General features: G+C 57.1%; 2 protein-coding genes across 8 annotated transcripts in view; one reads left to right on the top strand and one right to left on the bottom strand.

The window, feature by feature from the left end:
* SBNO2 (strawberry notch homolog 2) overlaps positions 1-11,848 on the top strand; it is a 55,774-nt gene extending 43,926 nt beyond the window's left edge. For 4 of the 6 annotated variants that reach the window (XM_037042327.1, XM_037042326.1, XM_037042328.1 and 1 more), the window contains 21 exons: positions 1,833-1,951; positions 2,326-2,431; positions 2,871-3,024; positions 3,909-4,085; positions 4,543-4,640; positions 5,280-5,362; positions 5,761-5,952; positions 6,233-6,402; positions 6,885-7,016; positions 7,500-7,635; positions 7,765-7,877; positions 8,005-8,076; positions 8,158-8,266; positions 8,446-8,520; positions 8,606-8,749; positions 9,189-9,316; positions 9,393-9,485; positions 9,645-9,776; positions 10,021-10,097; positions 10,382-10,572; positions 10,659-11,848. In XM_037042327.1, the coding sequence (XP_036898222.1) occupies positions 1,833-1,951; positions 2,326-2,431; positions 2,871-3,024; positions 3,909-4,085; positions 4,543-4,640; positions 5,280-5,362; positions 5,761-5,952; positions 6,233-6,402; positions 6,885-7,016; positions 7,500-7,635; positions 7,765-7,877; positions 8,005-8,076; positions 8,158-8,266; positions 8,446-8,520; positions 8,606-8,749; positions 9,189-9,316; positions 9,393-9,485; positions 9,645-9,776; positions 10,021-10,097; positions 10,382-10,572; positions 10,659-11,164 (3,007 nt within the window). In that variant the 3' untranslated portion in view covers positions 11,165-11,848. The remainder of the gene's footprint in view (positions 1-1,832; positions 1,952-2,325; positions 2,432-2,870; positions 3,025-3,908; positions 4,086-4,542; positions 4,641-5,279; positions 5,363-5,760; positions 5,953-6,232; positions 6,403-6,884; positions 7,017-7,499; positions 7,636-7,764; positions 7,878-8,004; positions 8,077-8,157; positions 8,267-8,445; positions 8,521-8,605; positions 8,750-9,188; positions 9,317-9,392; positions 9,486-9,644; positions 9,777-10,020; positions 10,098-10,381; positions 10,573-10,658) is intronic. The other 2 variants (XM_037042329.1, XM_037042332.1) reach the window with 1 other exon arrangement.
* A 1,125-nt stretch (positions 11,849-12,973) lies between these two features.
* On the bottom strand, positions 12,974-15,352 carry GPX4 (glutathione peroxidase 4). 2 transcript variants are annotated; one of them, XM_037042334.1, is made up of 7 exons: positions 15,245-15,352; positions 14,166-14,260; positions 13,951-14,095; positions 13,672-13,823; positions 13,544-13,568; positions 13,302-13,361; positions 12,974-13,226 (listed from the first exon to the last, which is right to left on the bottom strand). In XM_037042334.1, the coding sequence occupies exons 1-7, from the start codon at positions 15,326-15,328 to the stop codon at positions 13,194-13,196; spliced, it is 594 nt and encodes a 197-aa protein (XP_036898229.1). In that variant the 5' UTR covers positions 15,329-15,352; the 3' UTR covers positions 12,974-13,193. The 2 variants fall into 2 exon arrangements, with proteins under 2 accessions (XP_036898229.1, XP_036898228.1); XM_037042333.1 differs by lacking the exon at positions 15,245-15,352 and adding an exon at positions 14,541-14,863.
* Positions 15,353-19,336: the final 3,984 nt, after the last annotated feature.

The raw sequence follows: 19,336 nt of genomic DNA, 5'->3' as shown, positions 1-19,336 counted from the left end.
CTCCTGGATCCAAGGAGGCTGGGAACATCCTGGTGTGGGAGGACTTCCTGTTAGAGGTCACAGGACTTGGGAGACTCACCCTCAGGGGAAGCTCTCCCTCTCGGTGACCGCTGCTCTCCAGCCCTTGCAGTCTGGCCAGGCCTCCTGTCTCCAGCTGGCAGGACTGTGACCACAGACTCTGGGTGGTGTTCGCTGGTGAGAAGATGCCACTTGGGCAGAGGCATGGGGTGCAGAGCCCTTCTTCCTCCTCCTGTACCCACCCCAAGATTTTGGGGTTCCTCTACCTTTTCTTCCTTGTCTCTCAAAACTTAGATACTTAGATAACTTTGTCTTCTTCTACTAGACTGGAAAAGCAAAGAATGGGAAAGTGGCAGCAACAGCACAGTTTAACACGTCTTTGTTTACTTTTGCAAATTCCAGCCCCCTAGGCTCACCCCTCAAGTGAGGCACTGGGTGGGAGGCCCTCAGCTTCTGGGGATTTGTGCAGCCCCCCCCCCCCCCCGCCGCCAAAATCCCAGGATCTGCCCTGGGCATGGATGTTGCTCCCCACATCCCCCCTGTGCAACGCTGGATCTGCTGAGTGCTGTGGGCACCTGCAGGGCTCATCCTCCTGTGCGCCCCCTCCCGGGGTGTGCCTCATGTGCCATCTCACACTAGTGTTCTCCCCACCTGAGCCAAGGCAGGTTTGCTTGTCACTGTGTACCATGCTGCTCTGTTCTGTTCTTAGCCATTTCCCCGTCATGGGCATTCCTGGGGTTTCCAGTCTGTGTGGTACATAGCCCGATGTGAGCCCATCACCCCTTCTCATTGTGTCCTTGGGGCCATTCCAGAAGTGGGGTGGCCGGCTCTGGAGCTCCTGGTCACAGTCAGATACGAAGAGGGACATGGGCCCAGTGTACCCAAAGAAGAAACAAGGTTATTGGTGTGGCCTGGGCATGCATAGGACACCTTGCACAGCCCGGGGAAGGATAGTGTGAAAGAATACAACATTGATGTCTAACCCTGAGGAGTGACTGCTCAGCCCCAGACTCACTTTTTCATTTGAATTGTGCAAATCCTCTGTCAGCCCTTTACATGCATTTCACATGTACATGTGCACATCTGTGTAGACACATGCCTTGTTTTTAAAATAGGCCCATGATAAGTATACTTGCCTGTAACTTTTTTTTTCAAATTATAAGAGAAAGTTGATGTAGAAAGTTACAGAGGTAGCAGAAGTGAGCCAGCTGGGCTGCGTTGCCTCAGGAAGCAAGTTACAGAAACAAAAGAAGGGCCCATGGAACTTGACAGAGGGAAAGGCAAAGGTAACTCACCTGAAGGGAAGAAGAAAGGGGCTTGAAAGACAAGGGCAGGTGTGCTTCCCAGAGGGAGAGGCACACCTGTAACTTTTTCCCCTTAAAATATTAAGAACTTCCTACATCTTACAATTTGTTTCTTCAATATCTTTTTTTAATGGGATGAGTGTAGCTTTGTACGAAGTCCTAGAGAGAGACCCCCATCTCCCCATGGGAAGTCACAGCCCACCTCTCTTACTCAGAGGCTCCCATCTCTTCATGTTCATTGTCACATGTCTGTATCAGTGTCATCTGTAAGGTCTTCGCAAGGCCATCACATGCTACGTTTCCTTTAGTAGTCATGTGGGGGCCTAGAGGTTGTTTCCCACTTGCCCTGGTGACCTTGCACACCCTAAGGCCCCCACCCATGGTCAAACACCCCGCCCCCCAGCACATTGCTGAGCTCACCAATGAAAGGTGTAGGCTGGGATGGTCACCAGAAAGGGGTAGGCTTGGATGGTCACCTTCTAGAACAGTCCTTAACCCATGCCTGCCAACGATCGTGTTTGATGAGTGTCACAAAGCTAAGAATGCCAGCTCCACCAAGATGGGCAAGGCCGTGCTGGACCTGCAGAACAAGCTGCCTCTGGCCAGGGTGGTGTACGCCAGCGCCACAGGTGAGTGGGGAGCTGCTAGGGGCAGGGAAGAAGCCTGATAACAGGTGCAGTCATTGATTAACAATCACTGATTGCAGCCATGGCGGGGTGGGCAGTATCACAAGTGCCATGTATTCAGTGACCTCACAGCCTGGCCCAAAGATGGAGCTCGCTCCCCCCAGGCCAGCAATAACTTCCACACTTTGTGCATGCCAGCCCCTATCAGGGGCTTCCCTCTGCCAACTAGCTCCAACTCCTTGGCTGTGGGCACTTTCCTAGGACCTTCAGGTCCCCACACCTGGCCCTTGGGTCATTACCTGTGCTTTCTCCATGATCCTCCCCCAATCTTGCTGGGTAAGAAGAACTGATGCTGACTCCCATCCCTTCCCCTCCAGGTGCCTCTGAGCCCCGAAACATGATCTACATGAGCCGCCTGGGCATCTGGGGTGAGGGTACACCCTTTCGGACCTTTGAGGAGTTTCTGCATGCCATTGAGAAAAGGTGAATGCCCCTCCCTGTCCATGACGGGTGGCTGGGGAGCCACAAGGGCCCTGCTCATCATATGCAGAGGACTGGTGTCAGTGTGCCCAGTCCTCACCCTGGCCCATACTCCTTCAGCAACCAGATGGATCTTAAAACACAAATCCTGCCCTTCCTTTATTGTCCAGTACTTTCTATTGTTCTAGGGACAAGAGCCCCTTCCTACTCTTCCTGCATCCCCCACAGCCCCTTCTCAGCCCAGGAAAATCAGGCAGATGGGAGCAAAGGGTCTTTGCACCTGCTGTCTGCATTCCCTCTGTGTACTTGGCCCTTCCTTGCCCTTCAGGGCTCAGCTCTGGGCATCAGCCCCTCCATGGAGTGGCTCCATCACTCAGTGGGACTCAGCATGTGGTCAGCCAGGGCCCTACCAGTGCTCAGGCATCCCTGTCTCCATCCACAGGGGTGTGGGCGCCATGGAGATCGTTGCCATGGACATGAAGGTCAGTGGCATGTACATTGCACGCCAGCTCAGCTTCAGTGGTGTCACCTTCCGAATTGAGGAAATCCCACTGGACCCAACCTTCGAGCGTGTCTACAACCAAGCAGCCCTGTTGGTGAGCAGGGTGGCCAGGGGTCTCTGACTGCATGAACACACTGTGTATTTCCTCTTGAAATTACACCCATCACCTTCAGCATCTGTCTTTAAAGACACTACATGCATTTGTCAGGTTACAGAAAGGAAGAAGCAGCCAGCACACCTGCGGAGGACTTGGCTGGAGCCATAGACTCGTTTCTGTTCAAGGCAGGGATTCTTAAGTGGCTATAGTGATGTGGGCTCCACCACCCTCCTCATGATGTCACGAGCACTTTTCCCCTCAGCTGTTTTCAGCGTCCACATCTCTGTGTGATGTGGCCTGGCCCTAATCTTCACCATCTCCTTCGTGTGTGGTGGGTTCCCATGTCCTCACTGTCAGATCACACCCGCACGCGACAGACCCTGAGCATCGGGTCTGGCCGTGCTGTACCCTAGCCTCAGACCAAGACAGGGTCTTCTCCTTGGCACGGCTGCCATCAGGACCAGGTCATTCAACGTGGGGGTCTACCCCGGGTGCTGCCGGCTGCTGAGCAGCATCACTGGCTCCTACCCACTCAATGCCAGGAACATCCCCCAGGCCCCAGTTGTGACAGTCGCAGATGTCCTAGACCTGGCCTAGTGTCCCCAGGTAACAGGATCATCCTGGGCAAGTCTTTTGTCTAAAGTGTTGAGAATCAAGTGACTGTTGGTCATAGTCACTGCAGATGCCTCTTTTCTGAAATCATGCCCACACATGGCATCACAGATTTTGGGTTTTTACTGTTTCTGACTGCTCAGGTATTTGCAGAACCTCTATGTTGCTCTATGTATGGTCCCTCACCCCCAATCCCATGTTCCAGCAGGGTGGGGCTAGGGGACAGCTGGGCAGTAGTGAGTTCGGCCTCATGTGGCATATCATTGCAGTGGGCCGAGGCCCTGGGCGTGTTCCAGCAGGCAGCCGACTGGATTGGCCTGGAGTCCCGCAAGTCCCTGTGGGGTCAGTTCTGGTCAGCCCACCAGCGCTTTTTCAAGTACTTGTGCATTGCTGCCAAAGTGCGCCGGCTCGTGGAGCTGGCCCAGGAGGAGTTGGCCAAGGACAAGGTGAGCTGGCGGCAGTGGTGGCTAGGCCTCTCCCCTACGTTTGTGCATTGGGGGGCGAGTGGGTGGATCTGGCACTAATGTCACAATCACAAACAAGCCCAAGTGTGACTGGGCTAAGTCCAGGAGGACAAGGGTGGGGACAGTGAACTGAGGTCTGGAAGGTTCTGGTCCTGCCTGACCCCAGCTCCCTGCAGCAGGCGGCAGGTGTGGCCTTGCCCTGGGCTCTCCACATCCAGGGCTACCGGGTCCCCAGAAGGAACCACAGTAGTGAGGGGGTCTGGAGAGCTGAGGCCGGATGGCAGCTGCCGTGCAGAGTTCCCCGGTGGGTCTGGTTGTGTGGGGGCCTGGCAGCCAGCCGGGACCCAGGGGAGGAAGGAGGGAGACACTGAGGCAAACAGGGTGCTCTAGAGCTGTTGAGGGGGTTCCAAGTGGCTCACTCCCACCTCACCCCCCACAGTGCGTGGTCATTGGCCTGCAGTCCACAGGCGAGGCACGGACTCGGGAGGTGCTGGATGAGAAGGATGGGCAGCTTGACTGCTTCGTCTCAGCCGCTGAGTGAGTGATGCACGTGGGGACAGGTTGGGTGGCCACTCCAGAGACCCCCTCACACTATGGCTTCCTCAGCCTCCCCAGCAGTAACCTGTTGCTGGGCCCTGCCCTGTGACTTCACCCATGGGAGGCTAGGGCACATTTGCTGAGCCTCATCCTCAGGGACCTTAGACCCAGCTTAGTGTTAAAGCCACAAAGGTTAACTGTGGGAGTTCAGGGGTTGGAGGGTCATTGGAGTGTCCCAAGACTTCAGAATGAGCCCGTCGCACATGGGGATGGCGCCGTTTTAAGGAAGACCTCTCAAAGTTTAGGGACTGACCCTCAAGGTCCCCAAAACCCCTTCCTAGCCCATTGTGAGCAAGGGTTCAGCATGGCAGCTCTTCCTTATGGCTCAGCCCCCAGGTCCCTGCACCCACCCTACCTGCCCTCATCTTGGGAGTCACCAAATGTGTCCAGTCCCTTGTCTCTCAGAGTTGGTCAGCTCCACCCAGCACCCCAGGCCACACCCAGTGCCTCACAGCAAAACCACTCCCTTGAGACTGTCCTTCAGACCTTACTGCACACATGTTGGCACCCCCTCCAGGTCTCCTGGCAGACAGCATGCTCATTCTCATAGTAAGGATAAACTATGCTTTTCTCTTTCAGGGGCGTCTTTTTGTCACTAATTCAGAAGCACTTTCCTTCAACGAAAAGAAAGCGAGACAGAGGAACAGGCAGTAAGAGAAAACGTAAGTGCCCATCCTGCCTGCATTCTTGGCTTGTGGCCCTCCTGGGGCTCCCTTCTGTCCTCTCTCCTGCTGCCTCTCTCAGTCCCTCCTTTCTGAGCATCATCCCAGGTCAGCCAGTCACTCCTGCTGCTCCCTCTGCTTTAAGGGGTGCCCCTTTCCCACCGTCCACTTGCAAAGGAGGGCTAGGGAGGAGTGAAACCACATACTACCTGCAGGGAGGCATCCAGGGGTCAACAGGCACAGGGTGCCCTGACTGCAGTTTCCCAAGAGAGCTGCTGAGGGCAGCCTCCAGCTGCAATGCCCACTTGTGAGTTGCCATGAACTGGCCCCCAAGTCAGACCCATATAGGGCAAAGGAACAGGGCTGGGCCCAGGTGACCTCTGGCTCCTCCCCTTTAGGGCGGCCTAGGGGCCGAGGGGCCAAGGCATCCAGGCCAGCATACGATATGGCAGGCGTGATCCGAATCAGTGATGACAGCAGCACCGAGTCAGATGCCGGCCTGGACAGCGACTTCCACTCTTCCCCCGAGTCCCTGGTGGACGATGATGTGGTTATTGTGGATGCTGTGGGGCTCCCTGCTGACAACCGTGGTGAGGCCCGTGACCCAGGGTTTCCCCTCTTTACAACTGGGGAATAAGCTCAGAGAGGGGAGGTCAGTGCCCCATGGCTGGTCAGCAGCAGAGCTGGGTACACACAGGCAGTCTGGGGCTAGGGAGAATGTCCAGGCCCCTATACTTCCCCTGTACCTGGCTGTCGCTGAGGCTAGAGGGAACCCTTCATCCTCAAGGACCCAAGGCTGAGTTCTGCTGTGGGTTAAGTTTTAGTCAGGTCACCTGGCTGGTCACCCCCCTGACCCTGCGGCCCCCACAGGCCTCCTGTGTCCCCCACAGCGAGACCCCCATGGACCTGGTATCCTGGAGCGAGTGGAGCGGCTGAAGCAGGACCTGCTGGCCAAGGTGCAGGTGTTGGGCCGAGAGCTGCCAGTCAACACCCTGGACGAGCTCATCAACCAGCTAGGGGGCCCTGAACATGTGGCAGAGGTGAGCTCCAGAAGGGCTCCCATTAGGACTCAGACTCTGGTGCCCCCTGGTGGCCAATCCAAGTCCTTACTAGCACTGTGAGGTTGGGAGGCCAACTGCAGGGTCCAGCATCCAGTTGTAGGAGGTATGCCCTCCTCCCACAACACCCCATGTGCCCCTGGGCCTATGGGTTCTCGGTGCAGTCTCAGGCCCCAGGCTGGACCCCCATACTCCCAGTTTTCTCTGCCTGTCCTCTCTTCCCACCCACACACACTATACTCTTTCTTGTATGGGATGTTCCTGTGGTGCCACCTCAGATCTTCTGTAGCCTCATGTGGCTGCTTCCAGGGCAGAGGTCATGCTCTGGCCCAGGGCCCACAGCCCTTCTCCTCACCCAGGGCAGAGGTTGGATGGGGGAGACACAGAAACTAAGGCACAGGGGGACCAGCCTCTGTGCAGCCACACGGGCTGACAGCATGTCCCTTGCTCCTGCCCTGCCACAGATGACTGGTAGGAAGGGCCGAGTGGTGTCCAGGTCAGACGGGACTGTGGCCTTCGAGTCTCGGGCGGAGCAGGGCCTCTCCATCGACCACGTGAACCTCAGGGAGAAGGAACGCTTCATGAGAGGGGAAAAGGTGGGGGACATGGAGGTGGGGTACCCCTGTGTGCCAGTGTATGTGGGTGGGGAGGAAAAGCTTGTGAAGGCCTGCTGGGTAGGAGATGCAGGAGTTCTAGTCTTAAGGAGCTGGCCCCGGACCACTGATCGCTCCAGCCCCATGTGGCTGTGTGCACATGAGTGCTTTGCTTGGGTGTATGTGTCCAAGGTGGGGGACACAGGCCTCCCTGGCTGCCTTAACTTTACCCCCTGGTGAAACCTGCCCAAAGAAACAGCGGGAAAGCAGGAAGGGTGGGGCTGCCACTCCTTCCAGGGGTGACCTTGGGATGGTCCACACTTCATTCAAAGCCTACATGGCCCCCACCCCATAGAGTATGCCTCAACCTTCTGTGTGGTTCACCTTGAACAACACATCAGGGTGACCCAGGGTATATGAGGTATGTGGGCAAGGAAGAGCAGGCACCACCTGCCCCACCACCCTGACCCATCCACATCCCCCTAGCTTGTGGCCATCATCTCTGAGGCTTCCAGCTCTGGAGTCTCTCTCCAAGCCGATCGTCGGGTCCAGAACCAGCGGCGCCGGGTCCACATGACACTTGAGCTGCCCTGGAGTGCTGACCGTGCCATCCAGCAATTTGGTGAGCCCTGCCACTCCCCTGGACACCCTACCCCAGGATACCCAGGCCTTGCCCCTGTCCTGCCCCAGGAATGCCCTCGCCTTGTCCCCGCCCCATCAGTTTGGCCCCTGAGAGCCCTTGTGTCTCTAGGCCGGACCCATCGGTCCAATCAAGTCTCTGCACCAGAATACATCTTCCTCATCTCAGAGTTGGCTGGAGAGCGCAGGTTTGCCTCCATTGTTGCCAAGCGACTAGAGAGCCTGGTGAGTGGTCAGACTGAGCCCAAGTGAGATGGGCAGGGGTTGGTCATGGGAGTTGTTGGGGGGCCACCTGAAGATGGGAGTGGGGAAGAGTGTGGGCAGTGTGTGAAGGCTCCCCCATCCCCAACAGGGGGCTCTGACACACGGGGACCGTAGAGCCACTGAGTCCCGAGACCTGAGCAAGTACAACTTTGAGAACAAGGTACCAGAGAGGTTGGGGGTTCTGGAGAGGAGGGGGTCCCAGGTGCCTGAACCCAGCTTCTGACCTGGCCCTTCTGCTCAGTATGGCGCCCGGGCCCTCAGCTGCGTCCTCACCACCATCCTGAGCCAGACAGAGAACAAGGTGCCCCTGCCCCAGGGCTACCCAGGAGGGGACGCCGCTTTCTTCCGGGGTGAGCTGAGAGTGTGGCACATGGGGGTCTCACTGGGGGACCAATTTGGGGCACTGGGATTGGTAGACTGGATTTGTGTCTAAAGATCCCTCCAACGCCCACCAAAGGGATTGTAGTGGCAGAGGGACCAGGGGCAGGCTGGGGCAAAGGGCACATGCAAAAGCCCTCTCCTCCTGCAGACATGAAGCAGGGCCTGCTGTCAGTTGGCATCGGTGGGCGGGAGTCCAGGTCCGGCTGCCTGGATGTGGAGAAGGGTGAGTCCCCCTTACCCTCCAGGTGGGCTGGGTGAGGAGTGGGCAGGTGGTGCAGACACAGCCTGAGGCCCTCCTGCCCCAACAGACTGCTCCATCACCAAGTTCCTCAACCGAATCCTGGGGCTGGAGGTACACAAGCAGAATGCGCTGTTCCAGTACTTCTCTGACACCTTTGACCACCTCATTGAGGTGGACAAGAAGGAGGGAAAATATGACATGGGCATCCTGGGTGAGTGCCACCAGGGAAGAAGGAACTGATCACCAGCAGCCCACATACCAGGCCCTCACCAAGTACACCAAGGGCCGAGGGGTCTCTTACCAATAAAGCTTTATTCATAACTCTGCAGAGGGTGTAGACTCCTACCTTACTGTCCCCAGGATAGCCATGCAGAGAGGAACCCCAAGAGGCAGGCAGGCTGGTCACACCTGGTGTGAGTGTGACCAGGTGTCCCTGCATGTTGTGGTTGGGACCCCAGGCCACCAGACTGGAGGAGCTGCTCACACTCAAGGGTGTGGGTGAGGTTAGGATGAGGCTGATTCTTCTGGGGGAACCTCCTCTTCTACGGCCACCTGAAAACTTGAGATTGACACCCCCGCCAAACCTCAGAAGCTGGAGCTAGCTGAGCAACACTGGGCCTCATTTGATTGAGGAGACATATGGCCCCCAGGTGGGACCCTGCTTACCCTGGTGTCTTCTCCAGACCTGGCTCCGGGCATCGAGGAGATCTACGAAGAGAGCCAGCAGGTGTTCCTGGCCCCCGGGCACCCGCAGGATGGGCAGGTGGTCTTGTACAAGGTGAGAGGGCAGTGGCCTGCCCTGACCTCTGCCCCAGGCACCCGCCCCTGCCCCTAATGCCTGAATGCTGTGGCAGATCACTGTGGACCGTGGCCTGAAGTGGGAGGAGGCGTACACCAGGTCATTGGAGCTGACAGGCCCCCATGATGGCTTCTACCTCTCCTATAAGGTGGGCAACCCTGGGGGCCAGCTTGGGGAAGGGCAGACAGTGCTGGAAGGATAGAGGTCCAGCTTCCAGCCTCATGCCCTCCCCAGCACAACTGCATTGGGGACCCCCATCTGGGACATGCGGCTGCCTGTCCCAACCTCACAAGACCCCCCTGCCTAGGCTCGTGGCAACAAGCCGAGCTGCCTCTTGGCTGAGCAGAACCACAACAAGCTCTTCACCGTGTACAAGCCCAATATTGGCCGGCAGAGCCAACTGGAGACCTTCGACAGCCTGTGCCGGAAGTTCCACCGGGTAGGGGCAGGGGCAAGGGAGGAGACGGGCAGGGAGGCCCCAGGATGCCCATGTCCCCAGGTTTATGTATCTCTGTTACTCTGGTTGCCCTGCTGTGACCCCCTCCCTGATAGGGCTACCAGCTGGCCACCAAGAGGGTGCAGCCAGGTGTGAGGTGAGTCGGCCAGGGGCATGCTGAGCCTCAGGGTACTAGAAGTGTGGATCGGCCTTTCATTCAGGGTCTAGCGTGACTATGTGTCCCTAGGTGACAGCAGAGGAGGCCAGGGAGTCCTGGGAGAGTAACTACACCTTGTCACTGAAGCACTGCAGCCATACCTCATGGTGAGGACTAGGGTTGGATTGGGTTGGGGGTGCACTGCATTGGATGGTACTGTCCCATTGTCTCTGGGCAGCTCTACTAGTTAGGGTCTGCACATGCTACACAGGGCAAAAGGGTACTTTGGGCATCTGGGGCATCCCAGGACCTTCAGGAGGTGGCACTTAATAAAGAGATAAGCGGTGCTAGAATGGGGGAGAAATCTATGGGGCTTGGGGAGGAGCTGCAGGGTCATTGGGGGTAGGTGCGTGGGGCACTGTGTGTCTGAGCCTCCCTGCCTGCCACGCAGGAACCGGCAATGCCGGCTGGTGCAGGAGGGCAAGGACTGTGTGCAGGGCTTGAGGCTGCGGCACCACTACATGCTGTGCGGGGCACTATTGCGTGTGTGGGGCCGCATCGCCGCCGTCATGGCTGATGTTACCAGCAGCAGCTACCTGCAGATCGTTCGCCTTAAGACCAAGGACAAGAAGAAGCAAGTTGGTGAGCGTGCCAGCTGGAACGGGGTGTGGGGGTGGGTGGGTGCTGCACTGGAGACCTTGACCCACCATCCTCCTTGTGTCCTGCAGGCATCAAGATCCCTGAGAGCTGCATCCCCCGAGTGCTACAGGAGCTACAACTCATGGATGCAGATGTGAAGCGCAAGAATGTGCAGGGCCAGGGCTATCCACTGCCACTGCCGCTGCCACCGCCGCCGCCAGCCCTGCGCCCACTCTCACTGCCCTGCGGCCCTGGTGAGGTCCTGGACCTCACGTACAGCCCACCAGCCCAGGTCTTCCCACCACCCTCACCCTTTGCCTTTCCATTTCCCCCAGACCCTACTCCCACCCCCAGCGGACTGCTGCTGGGCTCCCCCAATGCCCCAGCTGACCCTGCAGCTCTCATGCACCAGGGCTGCAACATCAACTTCAAAGAGGTGCTAGAGGACATGATGCGTTCCTTCAATGCTGTGCCACCTCCAGAGCCCCCTGGGGCACTGGGCATCGGTGCAGGGATTGTGGGTGTACCAGGGGGTGGTGGGGGCCCTGAGCGGCAGAGCGTTATCCAGTTCAGCCCCCCTTTCCCCAACTCCTAGGCCTGGGCTCCAGCACACAGCCTGGTGTTCTCCCTGGACAAAACTTATTTATCTGTAATATGCCACAGACATGGTCTTGTACCAAAGTGGGTGGTGAGCAGGGCAGGTCCCCCTGCCAACTACTGAGAGGAAGCGGGGCTATCCGCTACCCGCCCCTCATCCAGCCAACCAAGGCCTCCACTGCAGTGCCTTCCCCGGCCGGTGCCTGGGCAGACCCCTCAACATGCTGCCGCCCTGCCCGGTGGAGCAGCAAGTGTGCACGTCCCATTCAGACTCAGGTGGGGCCTGGGGGCGGAGGGTGCCCCTCACCTCTTCACTCCTGCCTTCCAGGCCTGGGTGGGACTCCCCTCCCCAGCCTACCCCATCAGGCCTGGAAAGACCAGAACCCCTGAAATACACAAAACTGGGTGGCCCCAAGAGCTGGAAACTCAGGAAACCCCCAGTTCGGTTCTCAGGGCCTTCGTCTCTGGGAGGCTGTGTGGGGCAGACCCCCCATTAATATATGCAATTCCCCTACCTGCTCTCTGCTCCCTAAATTATTGCCCAAGTGCCTCTTCCAGGCCCCAGAATCTACCTGTGGAACTGGAGGGGTGGTGGGCGGTCCCTGGTTTCTATGTGTATTTATAATTCAAGTGTATATATGTAAAAAGATCTTTTTTAAATATATGTGTCTTTTCACTACTCCCCAGGCTGTCTGCTCCTTTGGACTGCAGGGGAAGTGAGGAGGGAGGGTGGGGGTGCCACTACATGTCCCCTCCACAAGGGGCATATAGATGCCTGGCCTGTGGGGAGTGTGGGAGTGTGAAACTCATTCTTTGCCCATTGCTTTCGGTCACAAGGACTGGACTCACTCACTGGCCCTGTGGATGACAAGCCAGGATGGGAGAGATAGGTCCACTGGGTAGGACCCTTGTCTACTGCGTGGTCCCAGTATCAGCATACAGGGCAGCTGCCTCTGAACTGAGATGGTATCTGGGACCAGACACTGTCTGTGCAGTCTGCCTTCTGCCCCCTAGAGACAAAGCCCATCTGAGACCCTTGTGGTGAGACCAGTTCATTTGTCATATCACCCTCCCCACATTGTGTAGGGCTTTGGCCTGAGTTTCCTCCCAAGGCTTCCACAGGTACTGGCTCAGGAATGGGAAGGCCCAAGAGTTGGATCTGGTATGGGAGGCAGGAGTGGACTCCAAGCCCCTCCTGGGAGCCATGGGAGGCACACCAGAAGCCGGGCGTGTCTTCAGTCAGAAAGCTGAGTAGTAGGCGGGAGCTACCTCTCTCTGCAGATCCCCACCCCTTGCTTGCTGGCTTTCCCTGGGGGCGCAGGGGGGTGGGAACATAGCTACTCTCCAGCTATGTCACTCCCCACTCTTCTGGGGAGGACTGTGAACTACTACTCCTGTTTACAAGTGAGGACCGTGAGGAGGCTTGGGTGTCCTGGCTCAATGTCCAAACAATGAAGCCAGTCTGTTGAGCAGGCCCTGCCCAGCATGGCTGTGTGCCAGGAGCAGCTTGGCAGCTGCTCAGCCCCAGATGCCTGGCTCCCCTGACGCTCCCACTTCTTCCTACTGGGGAAGACCACCACTCGGGGCAGGCCCCAAACAGCTGCATGGGGTCAGGTTAAGGCCCCGGGCCAGGAATAGTACCAGGAATTAGGAGAAATTAGTACCTGGAGGATCAGCTCTTACCATTGCCCAAGAGGTGGGGCTGCCAAAACTAGAAGCAGGGCTGTAGAGTAGGTACAGCCCTCTGAACTCTAAGGGAACTCCACCCCCATGTTTACCCCCCAGGGAAACAGAAGTACCCAGCAGGCCAATTTTTATGTTTTATTCCCACAAGACAGCTAGGGGGTGGGGATGCCGAGCTACAATCCAGGCCGGGCTGAGGGCCTTCCTCCGGCAGGGGTGCACGCCAGGTTCTCAGGTCTGCCCCACCAGCGGGCTGGTTTTTAGACAGACTGTCATGGGTGCCGGGTGGAAAGCTCTGAGGAGCACGGGTGGTGGGCTCGGATGGAGGGTACACACTTGTGGAGTTACAGGTAGCAGGGCAGGTCCTTCTCTATGACCTGTGGGGAAAGCAGGATCAGGGATACCTCTTTTGGTGAACCCATCCCCAGCAGGCTCCCTGGAAAGGCACTTACCAGGGGCTCTTCCATGGGACCATACCGCTTCACTACACAACCGTTCTTGTCAATGAGGAACTGCCAGGACAGGTATCATTAGCATAAGGCCACTGCTAGGGGGCCCCTGCAAGGGGGCTGGGGGCAAGCAAGCAGCCTCCACCTGCCCCATTAAAGCCAGTCTATGGCCTCTTGGGGTGGGGGCACTGAGCTGGCCTCAGACACAGTCCTGGCCCATTCTGTCCCCCAAAGCCCTTCCTTACCTTGGTGAAGTTCCATTTGATGGCACTACAAAAGAAGTGACAAATCATGAGAAATCCCATGGCAAATGCAGTACCATCCCCGGGGGGAGTCATCCTGCCCTGCCCTGCCCTCCCCTCCCCCTACTCACTTTCCAAGGATACCCTTTCCCTTGGGCTGGACTTTCATCCACTTCCACAATGGGTGGGCGTCATCCCCATTCACACAGATCTTGCTATACATATCGAATTTGACATTATAGCCGGCAGCGAACTCTTTGATCTCTGCATTAGTCCCTGGCTCCTATGGCAAGCAGAGGTGCTTGGGTCAGTGGGAAGAAATATGTATCCCATTTTGGTCCCCACTTCCACAGACCCAGACCCTCTCCCTACGTCCACACACAGGACAACCAGGAACACAAGGCACGCACCTGTCTCCCGAACTGGTTGCAAGGGAAAGCCAGGATCCGTAAACCGCACTCAGCATATCGGGCGTGCAGGTCAACAAGCTGAGTGTAGTTTACTGGTGTTTTGCCTCATTGTGAGGCCACGTTGGTGACGATGCACACGAAGCCCCTGGAGATGGAATGGGGTCAAAGCCGCTGAACTTCCCTCTGCCTCCCCCACCAGGTTGGCAGGTACGTACCGGTACTTGTCCAGGTTAATCATGTGCCCGTCAATGTCCTTGGCTGAGAACTCGTGCATGGACTGAGCACAGCGCCAGTCGTCACGGGAGGCGCACTGCAAGGCAAGGGTGCCCTGAGCGGCTGGTGGACCTCGGGGACGTGGAGACACCAACTCGTCCAGCCCGCGCGGTCCCCAAGGGAGGAAGAGATCCCAAGTGGAAAAGGGCCCTGAAGCAAGTAAAAAGTGAGGGCTCCTCCTCCTCAAAGGTGCACGCACCCTGCGCGGTGGGGCGTGTTTAACCGCAGACACCGAGGCCCAGGAAAGGTTGGGGATCCTGCCAGGTGCCCCAGCGGGCGGGGGGCGTCTCTGGCGGGTGTGGGGGCCCCGCGCGCACCGGATCCTGATACTTGACACAACAGCCACTCTCCCAAGCCGCGGGCTGTGCCTGTTCCAGGCATTCGGGACAGGGTTCCTTCCGGCGGGAGCGCGCCCTCCGGCGCCCTCCGGCTGGTGCCTTCCGCCGCCTGGGGGATCGGCGGCGGCGGCGGCGGCGGCGGCGGCGGTGGCGCCGCCGTTTGCAGCGACCCCGGGAGCAGGCAGCTGCGCGGCCCATGCCAATCCTTCTCCAGATGCGCCGGTGCCCACCGAGTGCCGCGCCCGGGGAACCAAGGACCGGTAACCAGGGCTCCCGGCCGCCCATCTGTGACGCCACTGCGCAGAGTCCCAGGGCGTACAGGGCAGGGGAGGGGCGGCGGATTAACCAGCCCAAGGGGCACCCTCACTCTGCGTGCTCCGACCTGGGCGCCAGCAGCCGAAGGCCCCCCCCCCAGTTGCCCCGATGCAGCAGCCCCTGCGCGGTCCGAAAGACCCAACCGCTTAGCTTTCCGCTTAGCTTTGTCCGCCGATCCCCGGACACCGCCCCCAGCCATGACCCCACCCGTACCCCGGCCCTTGCGCTACCCACCACCCGGACAGCCGCCTCGCGTGTGCGCGGGACGGCGCCCTCCCACCCAAGGTCACTGAGGCCCCGGGCGTCGCGGTGGAGGCCGCGCGTCCGCCCCAACCGCCCGCCGGCCCAGCAGCCAGCGTTGCGCTCACCATGGTGCTGGTCAGGCCTGGCGCTGCCAGAGCCCCGCACAGAAGGGCTGGCTTCACCAGACGGCACAAGCGGCTTAAGTTCATCGCAGCGGAGGGGGCACCTGAAAAGTAGCGGCTCCACCCCACGCCGAGCGGACCAATGGACGCGTGCCGGCACGCCTACCCTCTCCGCCCTCGGCCACGCCCACCAGAGTCCTCATTGGCCGGCCGCTCGGGCGCTGTGACGCGTGGTAGAAATAGCCAATAGGAGGTGGGAATGAAGGGCGTGCGTGAGTGGGGACGCGGGCTGTGGTTTTGTTTTTGTCTGTGACTGCGCCTGCTCGTAGGCGGGTGGGCGGCCGCGTGTACGCATGCTGCTCGTTGGTGGCGGTGAGACAGTTATCCGGGTGATAGACCAGAGCCCCTCAGGGTACCTGACACGCTGAACTGGAAACCCAAGAGGAGATAGCTCGAACTCGCAGAGAAATCGCCCCAGCTCGTTGAAAACTGGGGAGTTTGTTTTTAACGTCAATAAAAACCAAACGGGGCCAGACTCTATCTCTCTCGGGGCTGTGGGGGCACCTCGACCCCATCTGTAGGCGCCCAGGGATTGCGTGGGGGTCACCTAGTGGCGGGTGCTCTTGCTGAAGTCGTCTGCTGACGCAGTGTCCGCCATAGAGCACAGTGGCCGAAGCATTACCGTCTTAGAGGAACCGTCGCTTTAGCCGCTTATATAGGTCACACCTGAGGGAGGGGGGGTTGTTAAAGGAGACTCCCTGGTATTCTATCCTCCAGGGAGGACACTCGGGGATGCCCAGGTGTGTGCTTACAAGGAAAGACTTCTCCAGAGCGACGTCTCCACTTCTATCTAGCATTACAGGCAGGTGCGCACACAGAACCAGAAAGGCCCCATTAAAACCTTAGACACTTGGCCACAGCGGTCAGAAAAATGACCCACCCCATTCTTGGGACCTGAGTCGTGGAATTCCACAGCAGGCCTGGCTGACCCCACCCCCATGCCCCAGCCATTACTGGACCTTGACTTTGGGACAGCAGGGTAGTTTCAGCCTTTTTGTGCTTTTGTCTCCCATTCCTAACTTCCTGCCAGTTACATAGAGGAGACAAGCCTGGTGCGGGGCTGGGGCAGCTGCCCAGTGGGGAAAGTGGGGAAGTACACCCCAGGCTCTGCAAAGGGTTTGCCTTTGGAGTTTCACAGCTTTTGCCAGAGTGATCCCATTTTACAGATGGGGTAATGGGGTCTTGGGGCAGTCTCAGGGCTCCAGGAAGGCTCCCCTGTGGTGGCTGGCAGGAAGTGGGGAAGGTAGTGGGGAAGGTGAGTTGCCCACTGACCAGAGAGAGGCCTTTCCAGAGTGCCAACCAGCTCCAGGAAGGACTGGACAGAGTCTTTCCTGTGGTCTGATTTTCTTTTTTTAAAAAGATAAAATTTACATAACACAAAATTCACCATTTTAATCAACACTTTAAAGCATAGAATTAAAGTGATTTTTGTATATTTGCAACATTGATCATCACCCCTATTTAATTACAAAATATTCATCACCTCAAAAGAAACCCAGTCCTGCCCTGGCTGGAGTAGCTCAGTGGATTGAGCGCGAGCCTGCGAATCACACCATCGAGGTTCGATTCCCAGTCAGGGCACATGCCTGGGTTGCAGGCCAGTTCCCGGTTCCCGGCAGGGGACGCACAAGAGGCAACCATACATTGATGTTTCTCTCCCTCTCTCCTTCCCTTCCCCTCTAAAGGTAAATAAATAAAATCTTAAAAAAAAAGAAAAGAAAAGAAAAGAAACCCAGTCCTGCCCTGGCTGGTATGGCTCATTGCTTTGAGTGCCAGCCTGCAAGGTCTCGGGTTTGATTCCCAGTCAGGGCACATGCCAGAGTTTCCAGCCACGTACCCACCCCCGACACCCGTTGGTTGTGTGTGAGAGGCAAGGCAAGTGCTATATCTCTCACACCTCAATGTTTCTCTCCCTCTTTTCCAATCTTTAAAAAATAATAGAAATAAAAGAAACCCAGTCCTGGTTAGCAGTCACTCCCCATCCCCCACAGCCCCGGACATACGTTAACTCACTTCCTAGTTCTGTGGGTTTTCCTATCCTGACACTCTGTGGCCTTTTGTGTCTGGCTTCCCTCTCTGAGCATTATGTATTCAAGGTCCATCTGTAGTAGAAAATGTCAGAGCTTCGCTCCTTTTCGTGACTAAGTGGTATTCCAGTGTGTGGATGGACCATTCTCTGTACCCATTCACCCTCTGATGTACGTCTGGGTTGTTTTCACCTTTAGGTTTTGTAATCCTGCCCAAGTTGTGGTGTGGGCATGTATTTTCATTTCTCCTTATGTATGTAGGAGTGGAACTGCTGGAGCACACAGTAACTTAAGTCTGTGACTGTTTGAGGAGCTGCTGGCCTGTTTTCCACAGTGGCTGACCCATTTTACGTGTCCACCCACAAGTGTGTGGGTGGGGGCCTTATCTCTGGGCCTCAGGCTCTGTCAGGTGGCATATCATGGTGGGGGGTGTGAAGGAGTAAGTTGCCATGCTGTGTCCTGGTACTGAGGCCACATGGTCACTGGCAGGACTCTGAGTTATCTGCATTGTGGTCAGGCCCTGCTAGCCTCTCTGGGGCCCTGAGGCCTACTTGCTCTTGTGAGCCCTTTCTCCTGTCAAAACCTAACCTGGTCCTCTCACTCTTGTCCCCACTGCTCCCCTTTGCATCAAGTCATATCTCCAATTCCTTCCTTCCTGCAAACCTGCCCCGTACAGGCATTCACCCCCTCCTTGGATCTGTCCTCCTCACGGTCACAAACAATGTCAACTCGGCTAAACCTCTGCCCAATCCTTAGGCTTGCTCAGACTCACAGCTTGATGAGTTGTTGTTGTTTTTAAGATTTTATTTATTTTTAGAGAGAGAGGAAGAAAAGGAGAAAGAGAGGGAGAACAATATCAATGTGTGGTTGCCTCTTGCATGCCTACTACTGGGAATCTGGCCCACAACCCAGGCATGTGGCCTGACTGGGAGTCAAACCAGCGACCCTTTGGTTCATAGCCCACATTCAATCCACTGAGCTACACCAGCCAGGGTCAGCTTGGTGGTTTTGATGGCTGCTCCCTCCTCCTCCAGACACTTTCTTCACCTGGTCCAGGATACCTAGCAACCTCCTACGTCCTTTATTATATGTAAGAGCACTTATATAACGTCAGTGCCAGGCACTCAGTCCTTAGCCAGGTCACCCTAGGAAGTGGGTACTGTTTTTGGCACGGAGAAGGAGGCACTGAGGCGCAGAAAGTTTAAATGGATTGGTCCAGGGTCAGTGAACACCTGTTTCTTCTACTGCTTGCTCCTTTCCCTTCTCCTGACCTCTGGGCTGGATCTGCTGGTGACCTCATTCAGGCTCCCAGCTCTAATCCCCACCATGTGCCCATGGTGCATACACGTCTGTCTCCACTTGGCCTTTGCCCTGAATTCCACACTCGTATCCTCCCTGCTTCATCAGTGTCTGCCCTTGGGGTCTCACTGGAGTCCCCCAAACTCTACCCTCTGGGTCTTCTCATCCCAGTCAGGGCAACTCTGTTCTCCCTCATCTCCAAACCCTGCCCTGCAAATCCTGTGGGTGCTTCTTTCATGGCACCTAGACCTGGATCACTGCTCCCCACTCTCAGGGTAGGACATCCTCTGCAGCCTCTCCTTCGTCTCTCTGAAAATGGCTGAAAAGAAAACCCAAACTTTTCAACATTATCAACAATGCCTCCTACATCTGCCCCACCCCACCCTCTGACCTTCTCTCCTACCCTCCCCACACACACCTCATGCTGCCAACCAGGCAAGGTACAGCCTCAGAGCCTTGGCATGGACTGTGCCCTGGTACACCTTCCTCCTGACAGTCCCACCTCCCTCCATCTCCCCCTTTGGGTCTTTGCTGGAACCTTTCCTGGCCTCCCATCTGACACTGCAAACTTCCCATTTCCCATAGCTGGCCAAGTTCTCACAAAATATCGTCACCTTCTCACATAATTGTCTGTTATTTCACTGTGTCTATCCCGTCTTTCCCCAGAATGTCAGGTGTGCTTGTCCTGTACATATCTGTTCAGTACATA

Source organism: Sturnira hondurensis, unplaced genomic scaffold (assembly GCF_014824575.4).
Source record: "Sturnira hondurensis isolate 20B ecotype Veracruz unplaced genomic scaffold, ASM1482457v3 Scaffold0003693, whole genome shotgun sequence".
Lineage (NCBI taxonomy): Eukaryota > Metazoa > Chordata > Mammalia > Chiroptera > Phyllostomidae > Sturnira > Sturnira hondurensis.
The sequence above is the reverse complement of the archived record's forward strand: the minus strand, read 5'-3'. Positions and strand labels throughout refer to the sequence as shown.